The 22,529-nt window shown below is 49.0% G+C and overlaps 1 protein-coding gene across 1 annotated transcript in view; it reads left to right on the forward strand.

The window, feature by feature from the left end:
* Positions 1 to 22,529, forward strand: part of FAM120C (family with sequence similarity 120C) — a 385,399-nt gene that overhangs the window by 304,921 nt on the left and 57,949 nt on the right. The window contains 3 exon segments of the mRNA XM_029607874.1: positions 12,287 to 12,496; positions 12,946 to 13,147; positions 13,230 to 13,368. Coding sequence (XP_029463734.1) covers positions 12,287 to 12,496; positions 12,946 to 13,147; positions 13,230 to 13,368 — 551 coding nt within the window.

Consider the following 22,529-nt stretch of genomic DNA (forward strand, 5'->3'; position numbering starts at 1 on the left):
AAGCGAACTAGAGAAGCTAGCCAACAAGTGGGGCGAGTCCCCACTGCCGCGGCTACCGGAGGACAGGAATAAGAGAAACCAGCGATCCTTCCCCCGGATCTCCAGGGGCAGAGGATCACAGCGCTTCAACCCATATAGAAGGTCATATCAAGTGGCTCACCCCGCAGGCCGGAGTCAGTCCTTTCGGAACAAGCACAATAAAAGGGGAGCCAGCTCGGGCCCAGGCCCCCAGCCGCACCCCACAGTGAAGATCAGCCGACCCATCCAAAGGAAGAAGCCATAGGGGGCAGACTGGCCCTATTCTACCAAAGATGGGTCGAGATAACTTCGGACAAGTGGGTCCTATCCATCATTCGAGAGGGATATTACCTGGATTTCCACCACCTCCCTCCGGGCAAGTTTGTGGAATCACCCTGCCACGACCCTTCCAAGAGAATGGCAGTGGAAGCTACACTGACCACAATACTAGCCTTAGAGGCTATAACACTGGTGCCTCCACAATAAATAAATACTGGCCATTAATCCATCTATTTTATCGTTCCCAAGGAGGAAGGAACATTCAGACCTATCCTGGACCTCAAGGCGGTCAACCGTCACCTGAAGATTCCTCGCTTCCGCATGGAAACCCTACGCTCAGTAATAAGGGCGATACAACCGGGAGAGTTCCTTACCTCCCTGGATCTGTCGGAAGCCTACCTACACATTCCGATCCATCAAGACCATCAGCGTTTCCTACGCTTCTCAATCCTGAACCGTCACTACCAGTTCCGGGCACTACCTTTCGGGTTAGTCACTGTACCCCGGACATTCACCAAGATCATAGTGGTGGGTGGTGGCAGCAACACTGAGGAAGGAATGAATCCGCGTGCACCCTTATCTAGACCAGTGGTTCTCAACCTTTTTTCTGTCGGGACACACCTGACAGATGGTTCTCACATGCATGACACACTGACCCATGATCGTCACGGGGCTAGATGTAAAAGTACAGTTTGCATCCATGGGAACCCCCCTGACCCACAATAATGGATGTAAAGCAGAATTATGACATTCCCCATACAACTCACCCTACAAAAAAGATGTTCTGGTATCATCTCAGTAACAGCAACTCAAACTCTTTCTATTTCCAGGCTCAATAGCCCTACTTATGAAAAGACAGCAGTTTACCACCAATGCATGTCCTCTTGAGAAAACACAACAAATAAGACTGATACAAACGCTACATGCTAGTAAAATATCTCATCTCAGTAACAGACACAGAACCGACCTAAAATACTTCCAGGATCTGTAGTAATGCACATAAACTAATCCGCAATATTACAAACACTACAAATATTAAATCAGGTCCTAAATACCAATACACCTCTTATTAGGAAAACAGAACTAGCAAGCAGCTATAGATCCCCACACAGAAATAATTGTAAAAACTATACTAATAAGCAGACTAAATGTTTCAAAACAGCTATGAACAGAATAACATCCAACAATTAAAAACTCATAAAAGCTATTAAACGTTCTCCAAACACCAATAAAATATTTCAAAAAAGCAGACATCACATAATATTAAATAATTAAAATGGCAGTCAATCAAGAAAAATAAACTTAAAAAGCCACCTTACTTACCCCCTCCAGCAGCTCTCCTACTCCCCTTCCATGCAGGCTGTGGCACACACCAGAAGCAGCAGTAGAAGCTAAGCTCTATACTCATGGTCCTCTTCTCATACACATACCATACCAGTCATGCCCCCATGACCAGTTTCTGTGTCTCACACACCAATCATCTCCCAAACAGTCTTTGACACACACACACCAGTCACCTTCCTGAACAGTTTTTCTCATGCCATACACACACGCAGGCTTCCCACTCCCATGTTCTACTTACATATATGGGCTTCTCATTCTCATAATCACTTTCTCTTTCTCACACACACACACACACTCACCAGTCTCTCATTCCCATGCTTGTTCTCTCCACATGCACAGGCTTCTCATTCCCATAATCACTTTCTTTCTCTCTCTCTCTCTCACACACACACACATCAGTCACCTGACCTCTCTCATGCATACACAAACACACACACACACAGGCTTTCCACTCCCATGTTCTCTTTCAGATATACAGGCTTCTCCCTCCCATGCTATGTCTCACACACACCCAGGTTTCTCACTCCCATGCTCACTCTCTTCACATGCACAGGCTTCTCATTCCCTGAATCACATTCTTTCTCTCACATTCACACACACCAGTCTCTTTCTCTCACACACACCGTCACCTTACCAACTAGTCTCTCTCATGCATGCACACAAACACACAGGCTTCCCACTCCCATGCTCTTTCTCACATAATCAAGCTTCTCACTCCCATGCTTTCTTTCACACTTACCCCCCCCCCCCCCCCCACAACACCAGGCTTCTTACTCCCATGCTTTCTCACATACCCAGATTTCTCACTTCCATGCTTGTTCTCTCTCACACATACACACATCAGTCACCTCCCTGACTAATGTCTCACACTCTCACATACACATCAGTCATCTCCCTGAGCAGTCACTTTCATTGTCTCTCACATATACACACACCTCAGCTATCTGACCAGTTTCTCTCAATCACACACATGCTCTCAATCACACACAGGCTGGCTGGCTGGCTGCTTCTCTCTCTTTCTTTCACTCACTTCCTCTTCCCCCCCCCCCCCCCAGCACAAATGGTAGCTGCAGCAGCCTCCTCCTCCAGCCCCCGCAGGCCAAGAAAGAAGAATTCCATCGGCCGCGGGAGGCTCATGCTGCTGTCTCCTTTCCCGAGTACCGGCTGCTTCAATTGCTCGGGGGCCAATGCTGCTGCCGCCGCTGCTGTTTTTCCACACGGCATGGCTCTTTCTCCTTCCGGCATACCGCGTAACATTTCCTGTTCCGGGTCACGGTGGGGGGGGGAAGAAGAAAAGGCCCAGCCGCAGGTGCCACTGTTCCTTCTACCACCACTGCCGTTCCCACTGGGCTTGAACGTACTGATAGCCCGGTGGCAAGGACACCAGGGAAGGAAGAGCAGCGGGAGAGACCGGGAGCACGCGACACACTGGTTGAGGAGCGCTGATCTAGACGATTGGCTGATCAGAGCGAAATCCCCAGAGGAAAGCCACCAGGCAACCAACAGAGTCAAAACTCTACTGGAGAGCCTCGGGTCAGTGGTCAACACAAACAAGAGCTGCCTGCAGCCTTCCCAATCTCTAGAATACTTGGGAGTCCGGTTCGACACCAAACAAGACAAGGTCATCCTGACACCGACAAGGAGATCAAAACTGATGACCCAGTTATGAACCCTGTTGAGCAAACTTCGCCCCACAGCATGGGATTACCTACAAGTTCTCGGCCTCATGGCATCCACTCTGGAAGTAGTCCCATGGGCACGAGCTCACATGAGACCCCTACAACGCTCACTACTATCACAATGGAATCCACTGTCCCAGAACTACACCGTATGACTTCAGCTCCTGGACAGAGTTTGGGCCCAACTACGATGGTGGCTACAAGAAGCCCATCTGAGCCAGGGAACAAGACATAAGAACATAAGAAAATGCCATACTGGGTCAGACCAAGGGTCCATCAAGCCCAGCATCCTGTTTCCAACAGTGGCCAATCCAGGCCATAAGAACCTGGCAAGTACCCAAAAATTAAGTCTATTCCATGTTACCATTGCTAATGGCAGTGGCTATTCTCTAAGTGAATTTAATAGCAGGTAATGGACTTCTCCTCCAAGAAATTATCCAATCCTTTTTTAAACACAGCTATACTAACTGCACTAACCACATCCTCTGGCAACAAATTCCAGAGTTTAATTGTGCGTTGAGTAAAAAAGAACTTTCTCCGATTAGTTTTAAATGTGCCCCATGCTAACTTCATGGAGTGCCCCCTAGTCTTTCTACTATCCGAAAGAGTAAATAACCGATTCACATCTACCCATTCTAGACCTCTCATGATTTTAAACATCTCTATCATATCCCCCCTCAGTCGTCTCTTCTCCAAGCTGAAAAGTCCTAACCTCTTTAGTCTTTCCTCATAGGGGAGCTGTTCCATTCCCCTTATCATTTTGGTAGCCTTCTCTGTACCTTCTCCATCGCAATTATATCTTTTTTGAGATGCGACCAGAATTGTACACAGTATTCAAGGTGCGGTCTCACCATGGAGCGATACAGAGGCATTATGACATTTTCCGTTTTATTCACCATTCCCTTTCTAATAATCCCCAACATTCTGTTTGCTTTTTTGACTGCCGCAGCACACTGAACCGACTATTTCAGTGTGTTATCCACTATGACACCTAGATCTTTCTTGGATTGTAGCACCTAATATGGAACCCAACATTGTGTAATTATAGCATGGGTTATTTTTCCCTGTGTGCATCACCTTGCATTTATACACATTAAATTTCATCTGCCATTTGGATGCCCAATTTTCCAGTCTCACAAGGTCTTCCTGCAATTTATCACAATCTGCTTGTGATTTAACTACTCTGAACAATTTTGTATCAACTGCAAATTTGATTCTCACTTGTCGTATTTCTTTCCAGATCATTTATAAATATATTGAAAGTAATGGTCCCAATACAGATCCCTGAGGCACTCCACTGTCCACTCCCTTCCACTGAGAAAATTGTCCATGTAATCCTACTCTCTGTTTCCTGTCTTTTAGCCAGTTTGCAATCCATGAAAGGACATTGCCACCTATCCCATGACTTTTTACTTTTCCTAGAAGCCTCTCATGAGGAACTTTGTCAAATACCTTCTGAAAATCCAAATACACTACATCCACCAGTTCACCTATATCTACATGTTTATTAACCCCTTCGAAAAAGTGAAGCAGATTTGTGAGACAAGACTTGCCCTGGGTAAAGCCATGCTGACTTTGTTCCATTAAACCATGTCTTTCTATCAAACCTACATCGTGCCTAAATGTAAACCGTTGTGATGGTGCACTACTAAACGACGGTATAGAAAAGTTTTTAAATAAATAAATAAAATAAATAAATGTTCTGTGATTTTGATGTTTAGAACACTTTCCACTATTTTTCCTGGCACTGAAGTCAGGCTAACCGGTCTGTAGTTTCCCAGATCTCCCCTGGAGCCCTTTTTAAATATTGGGGTTACATTTGCTATCCTCCAGTCTTCAGGTACAATGGATGATTTTAATGATAGGTTACAAATTTTTACTAATAGGTCTGAAATTTCATTTTTTAGTTCCTTCAGAACTCTGGGGTGTATACCATCCGATCCAGGTGATTTACTACTCTTCAGTTTGTCAATCAGGCCTACCACATCTTCTAGGTTCCCCGTTATTTGATTCAGTCCATCTGAATCATTACCCATGAAAACCTTCTCCATTACAGGTACCTCCCCAACATCCTCTTCAGTAAACACCAAAGCAAAGAAATCATTTAATCTTTCCGCGATGGCCTTATCTTCTCTAAGTGCCCCTTTAACCCCTCGATCATCTAACGGTCCAACTGACTCCCTCATAGGCTTTCTGTTTCGGATATATTTTAAAAAGTTTTTACTGTGAGTTTTTGCCTCTACAGCCAACTTCTTTTCAAATTCTCTCTTAGCCTGTCTTGTCAATGTCTTACATTTAACTTGCCAACATTTATGCTTTATCCTATTTTCTTCTGTTGGATCCTTCTTCCAATTTTTGAATGAAGATCTTTTGGCTAAAATAGCTTCTTTCACCTCCCCTTTTAACCATGCCAGTAATCGTTTTGCCTTCTTTCCACCTTTCTTAATGTGTGGAATACATCTGGACTATGCTTCTAGAATGGTATTTTATAACAATGACCATGCCTCTTGGACATTTTTTACTTTTTAGCTGCTCCTTTCAGTTTTTTTCTAACAATGTTTCTCATTTTATCAAAGTTTCCCTTTTGAAAGTTTAGCACGAGAGCCTTGGATTTGCACACTGTTCCTCTTCCAGTCATTAAATCAAATTTGATCATATTATGATCACTATTGCCAAGCGGCCCCACCACTGTTACCTCTCTCACCAAGTCCTGTGCTCCACTGAGAATTAGATCTAAAATTGCTCCCTCTCTCGTCAGTTCCTGAACCAATTGCTCCATAAAGCTATCATTTATTCCATCCAGGAACGTTATCTCTCTAGCATGTCCCGATGATACATTTACCCAGTCAATATTGGGGTAATTGAAGTCTCCCATTATTACTGCACTACCAATTTGGTTAGCTTCCCTAATTTCTCTTAGCATTTCACTGTACGTCTCACCATCGTGACCAGGTAGATGGTAGTATACCCCTATCACTATAGTCTTCCCCGACACACAAGGGATTTCTACCCATAAAGATTCAATTTTGTATTTAGTCTCATGCAGGATGTTTATCCTGTTGGACTCTATGCCATCCCGGACATAAAGCGCCACACCTCCTCCTGAGTGCTCCTCTCTATCATTGCGATATAATTTGTACCCCGGTATAGCACTGTCCCATTGGTTATCCTCTTTCCACCATGTCTCTGAGATGCCAATTAAGTCTATATCATCATTCACTGATATACATTCTAATTCTCCCATCTTACTTCTTAGACTTCTGGCATTAGCATACAAACATTTCAAAGTTTGTTTTTTGTTTGTATTTTCATTCTGTTATTTAATTGATAGGGATAAGTTAGAATTTTTTAGCTCAGGTGAGTTTTTAGTTACAGGCACTTGGACTATTTTTCTAATTATTGGAACCTCACTGTCGAGATGCCCTAAGTCTAATGCATCATTAGTATCCTTTGAAGATACCTCTCTCCGAACCATGCGCTGCTGAGCGACTGTCGGCTTTCCCCTTTGTTCTAGTTTAAAAGCTGCTCTATCTCCCTTTTAAAGGTTAGTGCCAGCAGTCTGGTTCCACCCTGGTTAAGGTGGAGCCCATCCCTTCGGAAGAGACTTCCCCTTCCTCAAAAGGTTCCCCAGTTCCTAACAAAACTGAATCCCTCTTCTTTGCACCATAGTCTCATCCACGCATTGAGACTCCGGAGCTCTGCCTGCCTCTGGTGACCTGCGCGTGGAACAGGGAGCATTTCAGAGAATGCTACCCTGGAGGTTCTGGATTTAAGCTTTCTACCTAAGAGCCTAAATTTGGCTTCCAGAACCTCCCTCCCACATTTTCCTATGTCGTTGGTGCCCACATGTACCACGACAGCCGGCTCCTCCCCAGCACTGTCTAAAATCCTATCTAGGTGACGCGTGAGGGCCGCCACCTTCGCACCAGGTAGGCATGTTACCAGGCGATCATCACGCCCACCAGTCACCCAGCTATCTATATTCCTAATAATCGAATCACCAACTATGACGGCCGACCTAACCCTTCCCTCCTGGGCAGTAGGCCTTGGGGAGATATCCTCAGTATGAAAGGACAATGCATCACCTGGAGAGCAGGTCCTTGCTACAGGATCCTTTACTGCTGCACCTGGTTGGTGCTCTCCCATCATGAGACCTTCTTCCTCCAAGGCAGCACCAGGGCTGCCAGTCTGAAGTTGGGACTTGACTACTATGTCCCTGAAGGTCTCATCTATATACCTCTCTGTCTGCCTCAGCTCCTCCAGGTCTGCCACTCTAGCCTCCAGAGATCGGACTCGTTCTCTGAGAGCCAGGAGCTCTTTGCATCGCATGCACATGTACAACTTCTCACCAGTGGGTAAAAAAGCATACATGTGACTCTCTATGCAAAAGACTGGGAAGCCCCCCTCTTGCTGCTGGACTGCTGCCTTCATCTTAGTTTTGATCAGTTCCTAGTTAAGTTTTAGGTTGCTAAGGGAGTAGGAATGTGTCTAACGTCCTTTAAATGTATTAGTGAATTCACTATGTGTCTGGTAGTGGCCTACTGGGGTCTGATCGAATTCGCAATAAAGTTTTTGTTGAGTTTTTTTTGGGGGTTTTTTTTTGTGAAAGTGGCACCTGCCTATAAATTAAGGGATGAGCTAGGGGTGGGTGGGCGAGGAGTGGGAAGGTTGGGAAATACAAACAGTCTAACTTCAGTTAGTCAGCCTGAGTGACTCACTGCTCTCTTGATTAACAAATGTTGGTCCCTATTCAAACCCAATCACACTACCTCAACACCTTTCCAAGGTGAGTAACTGAGCTGAACTATTCAATTTTTTTACTTAGGTATACACTGCTCCTAGCTTATTTCTAGCTTCTGGCTACTTTTTGGGTTGGTTTTTTTTTTTTTTTTTGGTGGGGTTTGTTTTTTTTCAATACAAACACTCAGTATTAAATACAAACACTCAGTTCTTTAAAAGTCTGGAGAACACTCAGTTCTACAGACTTTTAAAAATAAACACACTACCTACTGCTACCTTATTGACTGGCTATTTAAAAATACAAACAGTCTAACTTGTTTATTCACTGCCTACCTACTGCTGCCTTATTGACTGACTATTTAAAAATACAAACAGTCTAACTTGTTTATTCACTGCCTTTCTGACTATTAAAGACACAAACACACTAAATAATATTCCCAAATAGTTAACTTTGCCCCAATACTTTTAAAAAAGACAATGTCCCATCAAAAACTTACTGATTCCTTTCAGCTACCAGCAAGGTGATCCTCTCCTCTCAGTGTTCCCACTGGAATGTCCTCTCCTCTCAGTGTTCCCAACCTGGATCCTACTCACCACGGATGCCAGCCTACGAGGATGGGGAGCACACTGCCAGGAGCTAACCGCCCAAGGGCAATGGAACAAAGAAGAGTCGGGATGGAATATCAACCGCCTAGAAGCCCGGGCAGTCAGACTAGCCTGCCTAAGGTTCACAAACTCTGAGGCAAAGCAGTCAGAGTAATGTCGGACAACGCCACAACAGTGGCTACATCAACCGTCAGGGAGGAACCAGAAGCCAACAGGTGTCTCTGGAAATAGAACCCCTAATGTCATGGGCGGAAGTGAATCTTAAAGAGATCTCGAAGCGACTCACTAGAGCAGTGGTTCTCAACCCTGTCCTGGGGACCCCCCCAGCCAGTCGGGTTTTCAGGATATCCACAATGAATATGCATGAGAGAAAATGTGCATGTTATGGAGGCAGTGTATGCAAATTTTCTCTCATGCATATTCATTGTGGATATCCTGAAAACCCGACTGGCTGGGGGGGTCCCCAGGACAGGGTTGAGAACCACTGCACTAGAGCCTCCAAGAATGGGACTCATGTACCCGCCCTAAAACACGCTCGCCTCACATCCACAAGGGAACGAGCTATTTCCATAGCTGGACCTGCTCATTGGAACTCCTTACCCACTAACCCACGGCTCCAAACATGTCCCTCCAAATTTTATTTATTTATTTTATTTATTTATTTAAAATTTTTGTATACCGACATTCGTTAAGCAAACATCACATCGGTTTCCATGTAACATAAAACTGGCCAACAGGGCTTTACAGTGAAACTGATAAGGGAACTGGGAGGTGGGAAGAGGGGGGAATTCCGAGCTAACCTAAAGACCTGGCTATTCAAATAAGCGTACCCCCAATAATCCCAGATCCGCCTCCCCTCTCTACTTAACATGCCAGCTCTTTGATGAACTCTGTACATAACTCTGTTACAACTTTCTGTTAGAACTATAACTATAATTATTCCTATAAGTATTTATATGCTTTATTATTAAGTAGTTGATGTTTTTGACTGGTTTATCGTGTCATTTCCTTGCTAAGCTTACTGTTCCTATGTATCCCATGTAGCCACCCTACCTGTTCAATATAATTTCCACCTGCTGTTACATTGTAAACCGATATGATGTCGCTACGAATATCGGTATAGAAAAGTTTATAAATAAATAAACAAATCTCAGCCGTCCACATTGCCGGGAAAGACAATGTCGCAGCGGACTACCTCGGCAGGAAAGTCTAGATCCAGAAGAATGGAAACTGTTAACCACAGCATTCCAATTGATAGTAAACAGTTGGGGAACACCAACCATGGACCTCCTGGCAAACCGGTCCAACACCCAGGTACACGGTTTCTTCAGCCGCAGGCGGGAACCCCAGTCCCAAGGAATCGATGCCCTGGTACGGACCTGGCCACAGGAGACTCAGTTACACACCTTCCCGCCGTGGCCCCTATTGGACGCGATCATCCACAAGATAGAACACCACAGGGGGCCAGTACTTTTAGTGGCCCCAGACTGGCCAAGAAGACCGTGGTACACAGACATGCAAAGACTGCTGTCAGGGAACCCCCTGCTGCTGCCTCCACACAGAGACCTGCTTCAACAGGGACCGATCCTCCACGAGGATCCAGCTCAATTCTCTCTTACGGTCTGGCCATTGAGAGGACTTGCCTAAGGAGGAGAGGATACTCGGGGGCAGTAATTTACACCCTACTCCAAGCATGCAAGTTCTCCACATCACTAACATACATAAGGATTTGGAGAGTATTCGAGTCCTGGTGCGAGGACCACAACATCATATCACACTCAGTTAAAATTCCTGCATTCTTGGAATTCCTACAGAACGGACTACAGAAGGGATTGTCCCTCAACTCCATCAAGGTACAGATAGCTGCCTTGTCATGCTACGAACTAAGAGCGAGAGCGGCAGCATAGCCTGTCAGCCGGATGTCTCCCGCTTCCTGAAAGGAGTCAAGCACATCCGAGCATCCCTAAAGTGGCCGGTGCCTCTTTGGACCCTTAACCTGGTCCTAGATTTCCTAGCAGGAACCTCCTTCAGACCTCTCCGCGGCCTGTCTCTCCGACTGTTAACATTGAAGACAGCCTTCCTGCTGGCAGTCTGTTCGGCCCGTCGTATATCCGAGCTACAAGCACTGTCCTGCCGAGAGCTGTTCCTCAGACTCACCCCAGGAACCATCTAGTTACGCACAGTTCCGTCGTTCCTCCCCATAGTGGTGTCTCATTTCCATCTCAACCAAACCATCTCGCTACCATCTCCAGATGAGCATAAGAATTCGGAAGAGGCTCGAAGTCCATACCATCTCAACGTCGGCAGACTCCTAGTCAGATACCTGGAAAGGTCGGAATCCATACGAAAGACGGACCAACTATTCGTCCTTCACAGCGGGAAGAAGCAGGGGGAAGCGGCCTCGCGAGCAACCATAGCCCGCTGGATCAAAGAAGTCATCAAGGCGGCCTACGTGGAAGCAGGCAAGCCACCGCCTTTACAAGTCAAGGCCCATTCTACTAGAGCCCAGGCAGTGTCCTGGGCTTAAACCAAGATGCTGTCACCCGCCGAGATCTGCAGGGCAGCAACATAGTCCTCCATCCACACCTTCTCCAGGTTTTACCGCCTGAACGTTCAGGCTCAGGAGGACACAGCATTTGCAAGGGCAGTACTAAGTCTGGGTCACGGGCAGCCTCCCACCTGGTTCGGGAGTAGCTTTTTTATATCCCATTGGTCCTGAGTCCATTTGCTACACGCTAGGAATGGAGAAATTACTTACCTGATAATTTCGTTTTCCTTAGGGTAGACAGATGGGACTCGGCATCCCACCCACGGCTGCCATTACTCATGGAATTCTCGGGGGACATCCCCGAGAGCAAGTGATTCACAGGTAAGCCATGCTTCCTTCATCTAGGACACCCATCCTACCGGGTGTCGACGTTTCTCGGTTGAGGGCACTGGCGGTCTCCAGCTATAGCCAATTCAAATTAATCAAGTTAACCAAGTTATGAAGTAATCCCACAAATATTCCAGGAAACAAATCTTAATGGAGAAATTACTTACCTGATAATTTTGTTTTCCTTAGTGTAGACAGATGGACGCAGGACCATTGGGTATCGTGTACTCCTGATAGCAGTTGGAGACGGATCAGATTTCAATCTGATGTCAGCCCTAGTACATATATTTATTTATTTATTTATTTAAAGTTTTTTTTTTATACCGATTTTCCTGCATAAAATGCATATCAAACCGGTTTTATATACCCCTGCAGGAAGTGCAGCTCTTCAGTATTCTCCTCAAAAAGCTTCTACATGCATTGAAATCGAAGTTGCATGCTGGGCTTTATGAGATGATGTAACCCACAAGTGAGGATTGACATTTTTCTTTATTTTTAAGATTTATAGGCTGCAGTTTTCCCAAGTCCTAAGCAGCTTACATAAAAACATTGATAAGTTATATAAAATCAAGCAAACAAATTGACAAAACAAGTTAAACAGTCCAAAACGAGACATTTTGCTGTCTATTGAAAAACCACTGATACTAGTATGTAACTTCACTGTTTTGGCACTATTTTGGTAGGCTTTGATGCATATGTTGTTACTTGTCTTTTCTCAAGTGAATATTCTTTCTCTCTGGTTCAGATTGAGAAACTGGACACCCGTGGCATCCAGCTTGCTGCCCTTTTCATGAGTGGTGTGGACACTGCACTTTTTGCCAATGACGCCTGTGGGCAGCCAGTCCCCTGGGAGCACTGCTGCCCTTGGATCTACTTTGATGGAAAATTGTTCCAGAGCAAGCTGATCCAAAGTGGGAGGGAAAAGGCGCCGCTGATTGAACTCTGTGATGGACAGGTGAAGTGAAGGCTTGGGGTCCCTTTCTGTTATTTCCCCGATTATAGTCCACAAAAAGGGTATGCCTGCAGTTTATAATTGCTCAAAAAATGGGACAGCTTGAAACACAACTTGCTACTTCAGCCACGATGACTCTTACATGCAAGATTAGGGAGAATGAGAGTGCTGAGGGTGCTGTTGAAGGGAGAGCCAGCCATTGCCATTAGAGCAACTTTTGGGCTTGTCCGAGAGCTCTCTGGGGGGTCATATCTTGCCACAGGAGACTGCTGCTTTACTTCTGAGACATGGGAGAAAATGGTGTTTCCCTGAAAAGAAATGGAAGGAGTATTGGGGATGAAGGAGCAACACCTCACAGGGAAAAGGGATTAGAGGAGATAGGGTTGATCTGTGTAGCTCATAAATGTATTAGTTGCTATGATCAGCTTCTAAAGTTTCTCTTCTCACTGCAGGCAGAACAGGCAGCAAAGGTGGAGAAAATGAGACAAAGCATCCTCGAGGGAATCAACCTGACACGACAGCCGCCACCACCTCTTCTGCCACCACCTCATTTCATGCCTCCCATGATGCCATCTCTTTATCCTGTCCCACTGTATCCACGTGCCATTGGATCTGTGCCCCCACCCCCTCCAGGAAGGAATCGGGGCTTTTCGGGTAAGTGCTCTTCTAATGGCTTCTACAGGTGCTGGTGTAATATTTTTCCTGCTTATGTGCTGCCTTGTCTTGATCTTTTCAGGCATGCATCAGATTCCTCCTCAGGGAGGGAAGCTGGAGATCGCAGGCATGGTTGTGGGCCAATGGGCTGGCAGCAAACCTTCCAGGGGCCGTGGGTCCTTTGGGATGCAGGTTGTCTCTGTCGGGGGGCCAGGAAAAGGGTATGTATAACAGGTGGAAGAAGGAGGGAGGCACAAATTCAGTAGAGTTCAGACATATTATATCATCTGTTGCTGTTTAACAGTGTGAAACTTGTTTGGTTTTTTTTAACTGGAGAATATGCAGGGGATTGTAGCTCTGGAAATGGCATGAAAAGTATTTGACTAACAGTTCAGTCTGCAATTGGCTAGTATCCTTTTTAAGCTCTTGTTCCAGTTATGCATTCAGGATATGAGTGAGTATCATGGGCAATCCTTTCCATGGTAAGCTTTTCTTCCTTATGCCCGACCAGACCAGATGAGTGGGTTATATCCCCCTGCCAGCAAATGGAGATGGAGGGGAAAAAAGGTCAAAGATTATTTCCCTCTAGGAGTCTGGTGCAGCCCACAGTTCTTCATTATTTCTCTGTCGCCTGTAGATGGTGCAGCAGCTAGGATTAGGCCTCTCTGGGAAGGCTATTGCTTCAGGTTCCAGGTGAAATGTAGGCAGAGTCTTGGGGGTATTTTGAGCCATAGTCCTATTGGGACTACTGTTCCGTTCCCCCTTGAGAGCTATCTTAGTTGGGGATCTTGAGTTCTCACAGGACAAGCAGGATGATAGTCCTCACATATGGGTGACATCACAGGATGGAGCCCAATCACGGAACACTTCTGTCAAAGTTTCCAGAACTTTGACTGGCCCCTACTGGGCATGCCCAGCATGGCATTAACCCTGCAGCCAGCAGGGGTCCCCCTTCAATCTTCTTTTTTCCGCGCAGCAGAAGTCAAGCGGTTAAGGAGCTCTGCAGAGATTCCTGACAGGAATTTTCCTCACGCAATTACTAAAATTTAATTTACTCCACAGGGGTCCCTCCTTCAACTTTTCAAGCTGCGGTACTCCGGTACATTTTTATACCCGTTTTCCGTCGATTTCCGTCTAGTTTGGCCCTCGCGGCCTACTGGCCGTCGACCGTACCGCGGCTCAATTTTTTCATGGCCATGGCGTCGGGGTTCCGCCGGTACCAGGACTATAATCGCACCTTTCCTAGCGTGTAGCAGATGGACTCAAAACAAGTGGGTATAGTGTGCTCGTGCTAGCAGTTGGAGACGGATCTGACGTCAGCACGGGGTACATATACCCCCACAGGAAGTGCAGCAACTCAGTAATTTCCGTTTCCAAGCAGTTTGGAGCTACCTAACGCTCGCTGAGCGTTCTTCCAAATCTTACCGACTAAATTCTTAGAAGAATCCTACCTGAAGATCGAGCCCCGCACTCCTGCGGTGATACCCTCGGGTCCTTCCCCCAGTTGAGTTTCCCGAGGTGATTTTCGTGGTCCCTCGGAGGTAAGAGCCTCGGTCCGGTGGCCGAATCTTGGCAGGGACCTAGCCCCCGAATGAGAAGGGCTCAGGCGCGGCGTAGAGGCAGCCTCGGTCCCGGTGAGGACTTAGCCCCCGAGCGAGATGAGTTCGGGCACGGCTTAGAGGCAGCGGGTGCACTTCCTCGAGCGCGGCGGTGAAGGTAATCACCCTCTCCCCCAGCAGCCGGAGACTGCCCGGGTCGCAACCGGGAAGCGCCGAAGATCAGGTAAGGCGACGTCTTTGCTGGGTCTCCGGAGAACGAGGATTAGCGGGGTCGGCCTCCGTGGCAGCCCGCCATTTTGCCTGCCTGCTCGCTGTTGTTAGGCGCATGTCGTTACGCGCGCGTTGTTCGGCGCATGTAGTTGGGCGCACATTGATAGCGTTGCTGCGCGCACGCCGATAGGTGCACGCTGCTAGGCGCACATTTAAAGGCGCACGCTGATAGGCACAAGCTGACAGGCGCTCATTGATAGGCGCACTGCTTTCGTGCATTTACAGGGCGCATAGCGATAATATACGCAATGGAGCGTATCAGAGCCCAGGCGTCCACAGAATTGGCGCCTCCAGAATCGGGCATACGTGCTCTAGGCCTCTGCTCAGCATGCTACCTCAGAGCCACACAGAGCGAGGAAGCAGACTCCCTATGAGCCCAATGTGAGGAGGCCTTGGGAGTTCCAGGTCAGGACCGATCCCAGCCCAGATTAGTGGCCAGTTCCTCAGGGAACACCCCGGAACTTGCAGGCCGAAGTGAGCAGCCGGGGAAACCTAGAGACCTGGTGCCCCTGAGGCTAGACTCTGCTTCACTTTCCTGGGTGGAATTATTCAAGGGGATTCATGCCTTTGTCCAAATGCAGTCTGCTCCCCGAACGGACCCATACGTGCCAGATGACCCTGCCCCTCGACCCTCCAGGCCTAGGCACGGCCACTCGCCACCCGGAAGCCCCACCTATAGGGAGTCAGACTGCTCTGAGGAAGAAGGTGAGCTTCCCGAGCAGGGTGAACTTCCCTCGGGGATAGAGCCGTATCGAACCATGAGACGCTTCTTCCTCAAGGAGGATCTCCCAGACCTAGTCTCTCAATGCCTGTCGGAGTTGGCTATCCCGGGCCAGGGCACCCTAGGGGAACCTAGAATGAACCCCCTGCTAGAGGGCCTTCTTCAAACGGCTCACCATTTTCCCCTCCTCCAGGCACCGCAGCAGTTAATCGATCTGGAGTGGAATGCGCCAGAGGCCTCATTCAAAGGGGGTCGGGCCCTGTCCAGCATGTACCCCCTGGACCCGGCAACTAAGGAGCTGCTGGCGTGCCCCAAGGTAGACGCCATAGTCTGCGCAATTGTGAAGCGCACCACCATTCCAGTGGAGGGAGGGGCGGCCCTCAAGGATGTGCACGACCGGCGCCTGGACGCCATTCTGAGACAAGCCTTTGAGGTGGCAGCCATGTCCCTACGAATCGCAACCTGCTGCACCATGGTGACGCGTTCCTGTCAGTCACAAGCCAGGAACAATACCCCGGGAGAAGAAATGGAATCAGCTCTCTGGTTCCTCACTGACGCTGCCTCAGACTTAGTTCATACGACAGCGAAGGGAGTGTCATCCTCAGTGGCAGCAAGGAGACAGCTCTGGCTACGAAATTGGTCAGCCAACTCCTCCTCCAAGGCACACCTCACAAGGATGCCTTTTAAGGGATCTCTCCTGTTCGGCAGCGACCTCGAGAACTTGGCTAATAAGTGGGGCGCCTCTCCATTACCCCATCTACCAGAAGACAGGTCAAGGAGGAACCAGCGCCCTCTTCCTAGGCCATCCAGAGGTAGATGCTCTCAACGCTTCAACGCCTACAGGACCCGCTACCAAGCACCTCGTTCTCAGACCAGGAACCAGTCCTTTCGGACCAGGCACAACAAGAGGGGAACCGGCACGGGTTCGGGTCCCGGCCGCACCCCACAATGAGAATCAGCCGACCCATCTGGGGGACGAAGCCATAGGGGGCAGGCTAACCCTATTCTACCGCAGATGGGTCGAGATTACTTCGGACCAGTGGGTCCTCGCCATCATCCGAGAGGGGTATTACTTGGACTTCCTTCATCCCCCTCCAGACAAGTTTGTGGAATCTCCTTGTTCACCCCTCAAGAGGGTGGCACTGGAAGCTACCTCGCGGAGGCTCCTGTCCCTAAAAGCCATAATCCCAGTACCTGCATGGGAGATAAATTCTGGACATTATTCCATTTATTTCATTGTCCCCAAGAAGGGGGGCACCTTCAGACCTGTCCTGGACCTCAAGTCAGTCAACCGGCACTTAAGGGTCCCAAGATTTCGCATGGAAACTCTGCGATCAGTCCGAAGCGCAATACAGCCAGGGGAGTACCTCACATCCCTGGATCTATCAGAGGCCTACCTGCATACCCCAATCCATCGGGATTACCAGCGCTACCTGCGCTTCAAAGTCCTGAACCAACACTTTCAGTTCCGGCGTTACCCTTCGGGTTAGCCACCGCACCGCAAACCTTTACCAAGGTAATAGTGGTGGTGGCGGCGTCCCTCAGGAAGGAAGGAATTCTCGTCCATCCCTACCTAGACGATTGGCTGATCAGGGCAAGGTCACCGGAGGAGAGCCACCGGGCAACCAACAGAGTCATATCTCTTCTGGAAAGCCTAGGATGGGTAGTCAACATGAACAAGAGTTCCCTACAGCCTTCACAGTCGCTGGAGTACCTAGGAGTCCGATTCGACACCCAGGAAGACAAAGTCAGCCTAACCTCCAGGAGGAGATCAAAACTCCGGAATCGTTTGCAGGCTCTGCTGAGCACCTCCAGGCCCACAGCTTGGGATTATCTACAGGTCCTCGGCCTCATGGCATCCACTCTGGAGGTGATACCATGGGCACGGGCTCATATGAGATCATTACAACGCGCCCTCCTATCCCGGTGGAGCCCACGATCACAGAACTACACCATACACCTACCTCTACCAGCCAGAGTGCGGAATCAGCTATGCTGGTGGTTGCAGCCCGGCCACACGAGCCGGGGGTCAAAAATGTCCTCCCCAACCTGGACCCTGCTCACTACAGATGCCAGCCTGAACGGATGGGGAGCACACTGCGAAGAACTAACCGCCCAAGGGCGGTGGAACAAAGAAGAGTCGGGGTGGAACATCAACAGACTTAGAAGCACGGGCAGTCAGGCTAGCCTGCCTGCGATTTGCCCACAGACTTCGAAACTGGGCGATCAGAGTGATGTCGGACAACGCCACCACGGTGGCATACATCAACCGACAGGGCGGAACCAGAAGCCGACAGGTATCCTTAGAAATAACCCCCCTGATGGCTTGGGCGGAGGTGAATCTCCAGGACATCTCCGCTGTCCACATCGCCGGGAAGGACAACACCACGGCAGACTTCCTCAGCAGAGAAAGCCTAAACCCGGGGGAATGGCAGCTGTCGCCCACAGCTTTCCAGATGATTGTGGATCAGTGGGGGACTCCGGGCATGAACCTACTAGCGGACAGGTCCAACGCTCAAGTACCCAGATACTTCAGTAGCAGATGAGATCCTCTCTCCCACGGGATCGACGCTCTGGTACAGTCATGGCCTCAGGGGATCCTGCTATACGCTTTTCCTCTTTGGCCCCTGCTGGGGCCATTATACACAAGATTCAGCGGCACAGAGGCCTAGTTCTTCTAGTGGCCCCGGACTGGCCAAGAAGACCCTGGTACGCAGACATGAGAAGACTGCTGGCAGGGAATCCACTACCCCTGCCTCCACACAGGGACCTGCTGCGGCAAGGTCCCATCCTCCACAAGGATCCAGCTCAATTCTCTCTTACGGTCTGGCCATTGAGAGGACTAGACTGAAGAAAAGGGGATACTCGGGGCCAGTAATAGATACACTCCTCCGAGCATGCAAGTTCTCCCCATCACTAACGTATATAAGGATATGGAGAGTATTTGAAGCCTGGTGCGACACTCACAGCACCAATCCACATGCCGCTAAAATCCCTATCATTTTGGATTTCCTGCAAGATGGACTTCAGAAGGGTTTGTCCCTCAATTCCATCAAGATTCAGGTAGCAGCGCTATCCTGCTACGGTCCAAGGAGTGACGGCAACAGCATTGCCACACACCCAGACGTTTCACGTTTCCTGAAAGGAGTCAAACACATTCGCCCGCCACTGAAGTGGCCAGTGCCCCTGTGGAGCCTCAACCTAGTTTTGGAATTTCTAGCGGGACCCGCCTTCAGACCCCTTCGAGGCCTGTCCCTCCGTTTGTTAACCTTGAAGATGGTGTTCCTGCTGGCCGTATGCTCAGCACGCCGCATCTCAGAGCTACAGGCGCTGTCCTGCCGTGATCCATGTCTCAGAATCACTCCAGAGGCTATCCATCTTCGCACGGTTCCTTCCTTCTTACCCAAAGTAGTCTCACACTTCCACCTCAACCAAACCATATCCTTGCCAACCATAGAAGGTTTGAAGAAGTCGGAAGAAGGTTGAATACTGTGCCATCTTGACATCGGCAGGCTGCTGTCCAGATACCTGGAAATGTCAGAAGCGGTACGAAAGACGGGACCACCTGTTCGTCCTTCACAGTGGGAAGAAGCAAGGGGAATTGGCCTCACGGGCAACCATCGCCCGCTGGATCAAAGAAGTTATCAAGGTGGCCTACGTAGAAGCGGGAAAACCACCACCTCTACGGGTCAAGGCTCACTCTACCAGAGCGCAGGCGGCCTCCTGGGCAGAAACTAGGATGCTGTCGCCGGCAGAGATATGTAAAGCGGCAACGTGGTCCTCCCTCCATACCTTCTCCAGATTCTACCGTCTGGACGTCCAGGCCAGGGAGGACACAGCATTTGCGAGGGCAGTCCTAAACGGACCTCGGGCAGCCTCCCACCCAGTCCGGGAGTAGCTTTTGTACATCCCACTTGTTTGAGTCCATCTGCTACACGCTAGGAAATGTAGAGATTACTTACCTGATAATCTCATTTTCCTTAGTGTATGCAGATGGACTCAGCATCCCGCCCGGCTGCCGGTATACATGGGGATTCACCGACTCACGGTAAGCCATGTTTTCTTATATAGGGCATCCACCCTGCCGGGTGTCGACGCCTTCCGGTTGAGTACACTGGCGGTCTCCAGCTACTATCAATCGATCAGGGTAATCCTGTTCGTTTCATTGATCGGTCAGTCACACATATATCCATAAAGCTTTTGCAAGGAAGATTACTGAGTTGCTGCACTTCCTGTGGGGGTATATGTACCCCGCGCTGACGTCAGATCCGTCTCCAACTGCTAGCACGAGCACACTATACCCACTTGTTTTGAGTCCATCTGCATACACTAAGGAAAACGAGATTATCAGGTAAGTAATCTCTACAATGTCCATCACAGACCCTCACAAAGTCTGTGTCATGTGTCTCGGATGTGAGCACGATGTCCTAACCTGCACCAAATGTGCCTTTAGGACACCAAAAGGTTGCAGGCTAGAATGGAGAAGATGGAACTTCTCTTCCGTGCTCAAACCCCGACACTGTCTATTATTGCATCGACGTCGTCAAAACCGGCACCGTCAACTTTGCGCCAGCATCGACCTCCGGCCGGTGACCGTCCGGCATCGATGACCTCTCGGCCTTTGACACCCTCAACTCCCCCTCAGGACCGAGGGGATCGTAAAGATAGACATCGCCACTGGCATCGAAAGTCTCGGACTATCGAGGGATCGAAATCATCGACCTCGCCATCGTCCGAGCCGCCGTCGACCTTTTCGGCGACTGGGTCACCAAGGCAACCCTCACCTGACAGGGTTTCGGGAGCCGCAACTCCGCCTTTAACCGTGTTCCCTCCGGCTACGCCTCTGCCTCCTTCTTCTGTTCCGGAGCCAGGGCTGCTTGCTCCAGGTCTCCAAGAAGAACTGGACCAGATGGTTCAGGAGGCCATCGACAAGGCGATGGGGTTCTTCCGACATCGGTACCGATTACGGAACAGACCACTGCCCCGATTCCAGCAGCGTTGGCACCGCTGCTCTCGAAGATGGAAGCACTTATGGCCGCTTTTCCACCGATGGACCCCGGGTCACCGAGCCCTCCCCGCTTGCTTTGTCAACGAGAGGAGAAACACCGTTCTGCATCCCTCCATCGGGAGTTCTGCCGATGCCTCAGTCGTCTATGCTGATACGTCTGTCGGTGCCGACGCATCCATCAGCACCACCGAGCCATCCATTGATGCCTTCGATGCCCTCATCGGTGCCTCCAGTTATTCCTTCGAGTCCTTCGGAGCCTCGATCAGGACCTTCAGGGATCCCACCACCCCATCGTCCTCTAGTCCCTAGAGGAGCAAGTGCTGATCCCTATGACACCTGGACTGATGATTCTTCACCAGACACTGATGATTTGACTTCACCACCTTCACCTACTGAAAGCAGAAAGCGTTCTCCACCAGAGGACCTTTCCTTCATACATTTTGGGAAGGCGATGTCTGAATTGGTTCCCTTCCAATTGCAGACTGAACAAGATGACAGGCATCAAATGATGGAGCTGTTACAATTCCTGGATGCTCCCAAGGAAATAACCTCCATCCGTATCCACCAGGTTCTTCTGGATCTCCTCAAAAAGAACTGGGAACATCCTGGCTCTGTTGCTCCAGTCCACAGGAAAGCTGACACCACCTATCTTGTTCAGTCAGCTCCAGGCTTTCGCAAACCTCAATTGGATCACCAATCTGTGGTTGTCGAATCTGCCCAGAAAAGAGCAAGGAGATCAAAACCTCATACTTCCTTTCCCCCAGGCAAGGAACAGAAATTTCTAGATGCCATTGGTTGCCGTGTCTTCCAGGGATCAATGCTCATCTCCCGAATTGCCTCTTATCAGCTCTATATGACCCAATATAATAGGGTCTTATTTAAGCATATACAAGACTTAACAGACTCCCTGCCTCAGCAATTTCAAGAGCAACTCCAAACCCTAGTAAACAAGGGTTTTGAGACAGACAGGCATGAGATCAGATCATCTTACGATATCTTTGACACTGCTACCCATGGTATCTGCAGCTGCTATCTCGGCAAGACGATGGGCCTGGCTCAAGTCTTCCGACCTTCGCCCTGAAGTTCAGGACAGATTGTCCCACCTGCCCTGCGTCGAAGACAATCTGTTTGGCAAGCAGATTCAATAGACAGTGGCGGAACTCAAGGACCATCATGAGACCCTGAGACAGCTTTCTCTGATGCCTTCTGAGTATTCTTCAAAACAGCCCTTTCAGAAGGACTCTAAGAAGTCATTCTTCCGCCCAAAGAAGTCCTACCGGCCACCAACTAGAACCCATTCTACGAGACAGTTTCAAAAAGCCCAGTCTCATCAGACACGAAAACAAAAACTGTAAGCAGCTCCTCAGCCGGGCCCTGCTTCCGGTTTTTGACTCCTGCATAGAGAGCAGCAGCCAGCTTCCATTGCCCCACATACCAGTGGGAGGTCGATTGTGCCATTTCAACAACAGGTGGCACTCAATCACCTCAGACCAGTGGGCCTAGCGATAATTGCTCAAGGTTATCGTCTGAACTTTCTCTCCAATCCACCGGACTCTCCACCTCTACCGACATGAAGAACATCCGATCACTCCATCCTTCTGGAACAGGAGGTCTCCCTCCTCTTCCAGTCCAAGGCAATAGAACCAGTACCCTACGCTCAGCATGGCCTAGGGTCCTATTCCCGGTACTTTCTAATCCCCAAAAAACCGGGAGGCATTTGTCCAATTCTGGATCTACGTGCCCTCAACAAGTACCTCCAGCGAGAGAAGTTCAAAATGGTAACCTTGGGCTCTCTTCTTCCTCTTCTACAAAGAGGAGACTGGC

The sequence above is a fragment of the Rhinatrema bivittatum genome, chromosome 1 (assembly GCF_901001135.1).
Source record: "Rhinatrema bivittatum chromosome 1, aRhiBiv1.1, whole genome shotgun sequence".
Lineage (NCBI taxonomy): Eukaryota > Metazoa > Chordata > Amphibia > Gymnophiona > Rhinatrematidae > Rhinatrema > Rhinatrema bivittatum.